We start from the raw sequence: 9,323 nt of genomic DNA, 5'->3' as shown, positions 1-9,323 counted from the left end.
AGCTAGGAAGCGGGACAGCAGAAAAGGATCTAAGGGTTAGGGTGGATCACAAATGGAATATGAGTTGACAGCATGGTGAGGTTGTGAAAAAGGCAAATATAATTCTGAGGTGTATTAACGGGAGCATTATATGTCAGACATGGGAGGTCATTGTCCTGCTGTACTTGGCATTGGTGAGGTCTCAGCTGGAGGACAGTGTCCAGTTTCGGGTACTGCACTTGAAGAAAGATGTGGGCAAATTGGAGAGAGTCCAGAGAAGAGCAACCAAAATGATCAGAGGTTTAGAAAACCTGACCTAGGAGGGGAGGTTGAAAAAATTGGGCAGGTTGAGTCTTGAGAAGAGACGGCTGAGGGGGGAACCTGAGAACAATCTTCAGATATGCAAAAGGTTGCTAGAAAGAGGATGGAGAACAATTGTTCTCCATGGCCACCAAGGGACAGATAAGGAGGAACTGGCTGAGTTTGCTGCTAGGGAGATTTAGGTTAGATACTACGAAAAACTTGCTAGCTCTACGGATAGTTCGGCTCTGGAGCAGGTTACCTAGGGGAGATTGTGGCATCCCTGTCATTGGAGGTTGGACAAACACTTGTCAGGGATGTTTTAGATATATTTGGTCCTGCCTCAGCATGGGGCGGGGGGAGAGGGTGGACTTTTGAGGTCCCTTCCAGCCCTATATCACTATGATTCCATAGTTGGGTGGTTGGTGGATGTGTATGGGGATGGTTGGATGGGTGACTGTGGATAAGGATGTATGAGTGCGTGGACGGATACATATGGGAATGGATGGATGGGTGTGTATGGGGATGGATGGACACAGTCACTGAGATCGGGGCCCCATCACGCCGGGCGCCGCCCAGACAAAGTCACAGAGATCGGGGTCCCCTTGCACCGGGTGCTGCAGATAGTCCCTGCCTGGAAGAGTTCCCAGTGTAAATAGACAAAAGAAGCAGGATCACACACCCGGTCCAGATGGGGATGCTATCGACAGAGACCATCCCATTGCCCTGTCCTACCTGTCTCAGGCAGGGCAGTAGCTCCACTGATGGTCCTGGTCGTAGTTGTCTGTGCTGGAACACCAGAACTTCCCGCTGGCCTCCGCCAGGTTGGTGCAGGTGTGGAATTTAAACTTCTTGTAGATGAAGGGGAAGACACAGGGCTTGTCGTGGGAGGGGCGGTCGTAGTCTGCAGACCAAACACACCGACAGCGGGTGAGCACTGTGGCCAGAATCACGGGTAATGCATAGCAAATGCAGGTGGCATCAGACCACGAGCAAACACTTTGTTAGATGGTTCCCCACACAGCTTAGGGCTACGGGAGAGAGCGCGGCCCCATGACAGGGGCGCCAGGCTGAGCAATGAGAGACTTGGGTGCTATGCCTGGCTCTGCTGGGTGACCTTTAGCAAGGCACGGCCCAGCTCCATGCCTCAGTTTCCCCACTTCTGCAACATGGGGCTAACGAGCCAAAGACGCCAAGGGGACAGGCAAACAATGTCTGTGCAGTTGGGGGTTGCATATGCAAAATGTGTTAGGTGGTTTGTGGGTCCATGGGGAAGTGCATTCAGCCAGTTTATACACACACAGGTGGTTAGACACAGCCACATCCCAGATGTGTTTTTGGGGTACATCCTCTGTGGTTATTATGTGCATTAGTCAAGGCCTCTAGATACTCGTGAGAGATCTGAGGCTTCTTTTGCTGAGATCGGGGCACTGAGTGCCACCCAGACACAGAGTCGCCGAGATCGGGGCCCCGTCGGGCTGGGCAAAGCCCAGACACAGAGTCGCCGAGATCAGGGCCCCATCGGGCCGGGCGCTGCCCAGACACAGAGTCGCCGAGATCGGGGCCCCGTCGGGCTGGGCGAAGCCCAGACACAGAATCGCCGAGATCGGGGCCCCATCGGGCCGGGCGCTGCCCAGACACAGTCACTGAGACTGGGGCCCCATCAGGCTGGGTGCTGCCCAGACACAGAGTCACCGAGATCGGGGCCCCGTCGGGCCGGGCGCTGCCCAGACACAGAGTTACCGAGATTGGGGCCCCGTCGTGCTGGGCGCTGCCCAGACACAGAGTCGCCGAGATTGGGGCCCCGTCGGGCCGGGCGCTGCCCAGACACAGAGTCGCCGAGATCGGGGCCCCGTCGGGCCGGGCGAAGCCCAGACACAGAGTCGCCGAGATCGGGGCCCCATCAGGCTGGGCGCTGCCCAGACACAGAGTCACCGAGATCGGGGCCCCGTCGGGCCGGGCGCTGCCCAGACACAGAGTTACCGAGATTGGGGCCCCGTCGTGCTGGGCGCTGCCCAGACACAGAGTCGCCGAGATTGGGGCCCCGTCGGGCCGGGCGCTGCCCAGACACAGAGTCGCCGAGATCGGGGCCCCGTCGGGCCGGGCGAAGCCCAGACACAGAGTCGCCGAGATCGGGGCCCCATCAGGCTGGGCGCTGCCCAGACACAGAGTCACCGAGATCGGGGCCCCGTCGGGCCGGGCGCTGCCCAGACACAGAGTTACCGAGATTGGGGCCCCGTCGTGCTGGGCGCTGCCCAGACACAGAGTCGCCGAGATTGGGGCCCCGTCGGGCCGGGCGCTGCCCAGACACAGAGTCGCCGAGATCGGGGCCCCGTCGGGCCGGGCGAAGCCCAGACACAGAGTCGCCGAGATCGGGGCCCCATCAGGCTGGGCGCTGCCCAGACACAGAGTCACCGAGATCGGGGCCCCGTCGGGCCGGGCGCTGCCCAGACACAGAATCGCCGAGATCGGGATTGTGTGAGGCGCTGCCCAGACAGACAGAGACCGACAGTCCCTGTCTCAAAGCGCTGCCAATCTAAACAGCCAGCAGAAGGAGCCCCACCGCTCTAGGGCGATTTGGGGGATGGTTTTAAGAACTGCTGAACAGCTGCTACCCATGAACTTCAGGTTGCTCAGCATTTCCTAAGGGGCGGGGTGAGGGGGCCAAAAAACCAACCAACCACTTCCTAACTACTCACCCAAGGAGTCTATGACAGAGCCAGGAATTGAACCAGGCCTTGGTGAGCCAAACACCTTCACCGCCAGGCTCAGCTTCCTCTGCCTCCTGCCTTACCTGGCGTGGAGCAGTAAGTCCACTTCTTGTCCACGTCGTAATTCCTGGTGGTGCTGCACCACAGTTTTTCCGAGCTCTCCCCGTCGCTGATGCAGGTGTAGTGCACTTGTTTGTTATAGACGAAGGGGAACACACAGCTCTTTCCTGGCGCGTTCCCACCCAGGACTAGGGATGCAAAGGGAGGTGGTTATAGACACCGCCAACACGCCCACCTGCCTATGGACTAACAGCTCCCGCATCTCACTATGACCCAGCCACCCATCACCAACAGCCAAGAAATCTCAGGTAAGATTTCATGGATTCATAGATTCCATGATCAGATGGGTCCACTGGGATCATCTAGTCTGAAGTCCTGTGGAACACAGGCCAGTGAATGTTCCCCGATTCTCTCTGTGTTGAACCCAATAACTTGGGTTTCACTAAAGTATCTACTAGAACGGCATCCAGTCTGGATTTGAAGTCATCATCATGGCTAAAGCATCTTCCAGGAGGGCCAACAGGAACCTGGCTTCCCAAAACCCACTGACTCTATCGCTTCTGGATCTGATTCTATGGCTGCTCCTAGACCCTGGCCTTGAACCTTTCCTGAAGGAATCCTTAGAGGCTCGTTCAGCTGGTGGGAGGGGCATGTTGAAAGCCAGGATCCCACCCATCAATCAGGTAGACTCCCATTGCCCAACTCCCATTGGCATCCAAGTGTCACAACTTCTTATTGGCTCAGGGGCACACAGAGAGGTGATGTGATCATACAGGTGATCTGGAGGCTCCTGGACATAGAGGTGGGTGAAACTTTTCAGATAAAATGTTTTTGGCTAAAAGTACAGATTCAGTGAAACCAAAATATATTGTGAAAGCATGTCAGTTGTGTGGGGTTGTTCATGTTGAAAAAATGACCAAAAACATTCAGAAAAAGTTAATTCTTCAACCTGAAACAACTTCTGCTTTCAAAATTTCCTTCTATTTTATTAAAACCGAAATTTAGATAGTTTAAAAAAATGTTAAAAATTTAAATGAAATGTTCTTTTCAACCCAAAGGGATTTCCCCCCCTAAATTTTCAATCAATGAAAATTTTTTTAAAAATTAATTTTTGGGATTCCCCCCAAAATAATTTTGTTTCCTGATTTTTTAATTCACCAAAAGTTTTAAAGAAAATTTCAATTCCAGGATCCACCCAAAATGGTTCCCCCCCCCCGCATCTTTCAAATCACAGAAAATTTCCAACATGTTTGTTTCTGGGATCCTCCCAAAACACATTGTCCCCCAATTTTTTTGGATTAATTGAAAACTGTGGAATATTTCATTTTCTGGATAACCCAAGACAAACGTTTTTGTAATTTTTTGACTCTCTGAAAATTTCAGATATTTCATTTTGGGAATCCACTCAAAACCATTTTCCTGACTTTGCAATGCAATGACAATTAAAAAAAAAAAGAACTTTCATGATCCACCTGAAATGATTCCCCCACGCCCCTGGTTTTTGATTCACTGACAATTAAAAAAAAATCATTGTCATGGCAACCCACGACAAGTTTCCCCCTGATTTTTCAGAATCATCAGCAAACCACAAATTAGTTATTTGCCCAGCTGTATAGGCAAAACACAAGCAGGGCCGGCTCTGGCTTTTTTGCCTGGGGCGGCAAAAAAGCCTCCCGCCGCGCCCCCCCCCCCCGAGCGCGGCAGGAGAGGGCGCCGAGCCCGGCCGCGGGCCCGCTGTCCCCGACCGGCTGGAGTGCTGGGGGGAGGGCAGAGAGCCCGGCCGGGGCTCGGCTCTCCCCCGCAGTCAGAGGCTGCGCCGGGGGGAGGGCGGCGAGCCCGCCGCGGCTCCGCTCTCCCCGGCGGCCAGAGCGCTGGGGGGAGGGCGGAGAGCCCGGCCGGGGCTCCGCTCTCCCCGGCGGCCAGAGCGCCGGGGGAGGGCGGCGAGCCCGCTGCAGTGCTGCGGGGAGGGTGGCGAGCCCAGTCACGGCCCCGCTCTCGGGCCGGAGCGCCGCGCCGCCCCCCTCCAGGTGCCGCCCCAAGCACATGCTTGGTGGGCTGGTGCCTGGAGCCGGCCCTGAACACGAGTCAGATCTACCCCAGAGAGAACATACGAACTGGATACATTACTGGTATCGGGGCAGTAGCTCCACAGCTTATTCCGGTCATAGTTTTGGCTTGTAGCGCACCAGAAATGTCCCATCTTGTCTCCAGCGTTGGTGCAGGTGTGAAATAGTTGTTTTTTGTAGACGAAAGGAAACGTGCAGCGTTGGCCATTGGAGTTCCCCCCGTAGGCTGAAAAGGCAACGAGCAAAGCAGAGTGAACAGCAGGAAATGTTTAATGATTAATTATTACTGATTTAATGTTCAGTGATTTAGATAATGGCATAGAAGCAATGAGGAGTGTGGACTCTTCGTTGTTTTTGTGGATACAGACTAACACGGCTACCCCTCTGATACTTGACATAATGACAGAGAGAGAACACTGATAAAGTTTGCGGATGATACCAAGCTGGGAGGGGCTGCAAGTGCTTTGCAGGATAGGATTAAAATTCAAAATGATCTGGACAAAGTGGAGAAATGGTCTGAGGAAAATAGGATGAAATTCAATAAGGACAAATGCAAAGTGCTCCATTTAGAAAGGAACAATCAGTTGCACACATACAAAATGGGAAATGACTGCCTAGGAAGGAGTACTGCGGAAAGGGATCTGGGGGTCATAGTGGATCACAAGCTAAATATGAGTCAACAGTGTAACGCTGTTGCAAAAAAAGCAAACATCCTTCTGGGATGTATTGGCAGGAGTATTGTATGCAAAACACGAGAAGTAATTCTTCTGCTCTACTCCGCGCAAATTAGGCCTTAACTGGAGTATTGTGTCCAGTTCTGGGCGCCACATTTCAGGAAAGATGTGGATAAATTGGAGAAAGTCCAGAGAAAAGCAACAAAAGTGATTAAAGGTCTAGAAAACATGACCTGTGAGAGAAGATTGAAAAAATGGGTTTGTTTAGTCTGGAGAAGAGACGACTAGACTGGGAGGGGACAGGATAACAGTTTTCAAGTACATAAAAGGTTGTTACAAGGAGGAGGGAGAAAAATTGTTCTTCTTAACCTCTGAAGACAGGACAAGAAGCAATGGGCTTAAATTGCAGCAAGGGCAGTTTAGATTAGACATTAGGAAAAACTTCCTAACTGTCAGAGTGGTTAAGCACCGGAATAAATTGCCCAGGGAGGTTGTGGAATCTCCTGGTGATTTTTAAGAGCAGGTTAGACAAACCCCTGTCGGGGCTGGTCTAGATGGTGCTTGGTCCTGCCATGAGTGCAGGGGACTGGAGTTGATGACCTCTCGAGGTCCCTTCCAGTCCTAGGATTCTATGAAAGCCAAAGAGTTTTCTTAGCAAAAAAGAAAAGCTGGGGTGGGGTGTCTCATCTCACTGCTGCAGCGAAAGCCGAAGATAATTTTTAACAGTGGGTGAATGGCGTTGTGCCTAGGAGCATGGGATCATCCTGGGGACCCATCTGATGGCTGGATCACAAGGAGGTGCCAGGCAATCTGGCTGCACAGGGGAAACCATTTGTAGCACACAGCCCCTCCAGCAAGCTCATTTGGCCCACAAGACCGGGTGACAGCGCCAACTGTGCTAGAGCTCCATGTGACGGCATGTCCTCCACAAACCTCTGTGCCGACACGGAGTGCTCTGGTCACGGCCAGGACTCACCCTCACTCAAGCAGAAGCGCCAGAGACGGTCTTTGTCGTAGTTGGAAGTGGTAGCACACCAGGGCCTTCCCATCTGGTCATCGACTGCCGTACAGCTGTGGTAGGTAGTGCCCTTATAGATGAAAGGGAAGACGCAAGGGGCGCTCTCCGAACTCCCCCCCACCGCTGGTGGAGAAAGGCACGGGAGGAAAGGGTTAAAAATAGGGCAGAAGGCAGGATGCAGGGCAGGCGATTTGCTGGGGTACTGGGGGCGAATTTTCTCAACAAAACGATATTTTTTAAGTGGAAAAACTGCCGATTCCCGGGAACTGAAAGTGTTTCAACATTTTGGCACATTTTGCTAGTTTTGATGCATTTCCCCACTTGAAAAGATGTCGAGAGAAAAAAGCGTGGAAATGTTTAGACACGTTTGAAATGAAAAATAAATACATTCTGGGTTCCCAGTCGGGAGCGCCTTTTTGTTTTGAAATTTAAGCTAATTATAGAGGAAATTTTTTTTTTAAAAAGGTGGAAATGGAAACAACGTTTCAAAATGATCGAAATGAAACGTTTCAACTGAGTCAAATTGAAAGAGAGTTTGGGTTTTCAGTTCATGAATATTTTCGAGGTTTCATTTTTGCCCCTTCAATCAAAGATGGGAAAAATGTTGAATTCCCAAAAATATTTCTAGGGTAGGAAAAAGACTCGTTCCCAGATCCAATGTCTCAATCTGCTACCCAGACACAGAGTCGCCGAGATCGGGGCCCCGTCGGGCTGGGCACTGCCCAGACACAGAGTCGCCGAGATCGGGGCCCCGTCGGGCCGGGCGCTGCCCAGACACAGAGTCACCGAGATCGGGGTCTTGTTGCACTGGGTGCTGCCCATACCAGCTGCAAAGTGCACCCACCCCTTGTGTCTCTCTTGGCCCCACGTACCTGCCGTGCCGCAGTACCTCCATTTATTGTCTGCGTCGTAGTTCCTCGTGGTGGCACACCAGGGCCGCTTCCTGTCATCTTAATTATTCCCAGCATTCTGTTCACTTTTTTGACTGCCGCTGCACATTGAGTGGATGTTTTCAGAGAATTATCCACAATGACTCCAAGATCTCTTTCTTGAATGGTAACAGCTAATTTAGACCCCATCATTTTATATGTATAGTTGGGATTATGCTTTCAAATGTGCATTACTTTGCATTTATCAACATTAAATTTCATCTGCCATTTGGTTGCCCAGTCACCCAGTTTTGAGAGATCCTTTTGTAGCTCTTCTCAGTCTGCCTGGGACTTAACTATTGTGACAAAGTTCCTCCTCTATCTTGGTGGGTCCTGCGCTTATTGGTGGATTTTCCTGCCTCAGAGATTCACCATGTGGGTTGGGGAACAGCCCAGAGACCTTCCCCTCTGGAAGAACCCACAGTCCAGGTCAATTGGGAGGTTTGGGGGGAAACCGGGCCCGCCCTCTACTCCGGGATCCAGCCCAGGGCCCTGTGGACTGCAGCTGTCTATAGTGCCTCCTGTAACTGCTGCATGACAGCTACAACTCCCTGGGCTACTTCCCCATGGCCTCCTCCAAACATCTTCCTTATTCTCACCACAGGACCTTCCTCCTGGTGTCTGATAACGCTTGTGCTCCTCAGTCCTCCAGCAGCACACCCTCTCACTCTCAGCTCCTTGCGCCTCTTGCTCCCAGCTCCTCACACTCACACCACAAACTGAAGTGAGCTCCTTTTAAAACCCAGGTGCCCTGATTAGCCTGCCTTAATTGATTCTAGAAGCTTCTTCTTAATTGGCTCCAGGCGTCCTAATTAGCCTGCCTGCCTTAACTGGTTCTAGCAGGTTCCTGATTACTCTAGTGCAGCCCCTGCTCTGGTCACTCAGGGAACAGAAAACTACTCATCCAGTGACCAGTATATTTGCCCTCTACCAGACTCCTGTACCCCACTGGTCTGGGTCTGTCACACTATCTTTAGTAATTTTGTATCATCTGCAAATTTTGCCACCTCACTGTTTACCCCCTTTTCCAGATCATTTACGAATATGTTGAATAGGACTGGTCCCAGAACAGACCTCTGGGGGACACCACTATTAACCTCTCTCCATTCCGAAAACTGACCATTTATACCTACCCTTTGTTTCCTATCTTTTAACCAGTTACCAATCCAGGAGAGGACCTTCCCTCTTATCCCATAGCAGCTTACTTTGCTTAAGCACCTTTGGTGAGGGACCTTGTCAAAGGCTTTCTGAAAATCTAAGTACAATATATCCACTGGATCCCCCTTGTCCACATGCTTGTTGACCCCCTCAAAGAATTATAGTAGATTGGTGAGGCGTGATTTCCCTTTACTAAAACCATGTTGACTCTTCCTCAACAAATTATATTCATCTCTATGTCTGACAATATTGTTCTTTATTATAGTTTCAACCAGTTTGCCAGTACTGAAGTCAGGCTTACCGGCCTGTAATTGCTGGGATCACCTCTGGAGCCCTTTTTAAAAATTGGCATCGCATTAGCTACCCTCCTGTCATCTGGTACAGAAGCTGATTTAAATGATAGGTTACAGACTACAGTTAGTAGTTCT

General features: G+C 51.5%; 1 protein-coding gene across 1 annotated transcript; it reads right to left on the bottom strand.

Moving 5' to 3' along the window:
- Positions 1–1,019: 1,019 nt before the first annotated feature.
- LOC135893061 (epididymal sperm-binding protein 1-like) lies at positions 1,020–7,630 on the bottom strand. Its single transcript, XM_065420851.1, has 5 exons — positions 7,483–7,630; positions 6,767–6,931; positions 5,178–5,342; positions 3,074–3,238; positions 1,020–1,183 (listed from the first exon to the last, which is right to left on the bottom strand). Exons 1-5 carry the CDS (start codon positions 7,628–7,630, stop codon positions 1,020–1,022), a joined length of 807 nt encoding a protein of 268 aa, XP_065276923.1.
- Positions 7,631–9,323: the final 1,693 nt, after the last annotated feature.

This window comes from Emys orbicularis, chromosome 21 (assembly GCF_028017835.1).
Source record: "Emys orbicularis isolate rEmyOrb1 chromosome 21, rEmyOrb1.hap1, whole genome shotgun sequence".
Taxonomy (NCBI): Eukaryota; Metazoa; Chordata; order Testudines; family Emydidae; genus Emys; species Emys orbicularis.
This window is presented reverse-complemented; position numbering and strand designations above follow the sequence as displayed.

Bases quoted from the DNA above. Each gene is read 5' to 3' on its own strand.
- LOC135893061 (XM_065420851.1), bottom strand. From the start codon at position 7,630: ATGGGCAGCACCCAGTGCAACAAGACCCCGATCTCGGTGACTCTGTGT. The intron at 6,932-7,482 runs GTAGCAGATTGA...TTTCTCCACCAG, and splicing joins CTCGGCGACTCTGTGTCTGG to CGGTGGGGGGGAGTTCGGAG. The intron at 3,239-5,177 runs GTAATGTATCCA...TTGCATCCCTAG, and splicing joins GAGCTACTGCCCCGATACCA to TCCTGGGTGGGAACGCGCCA.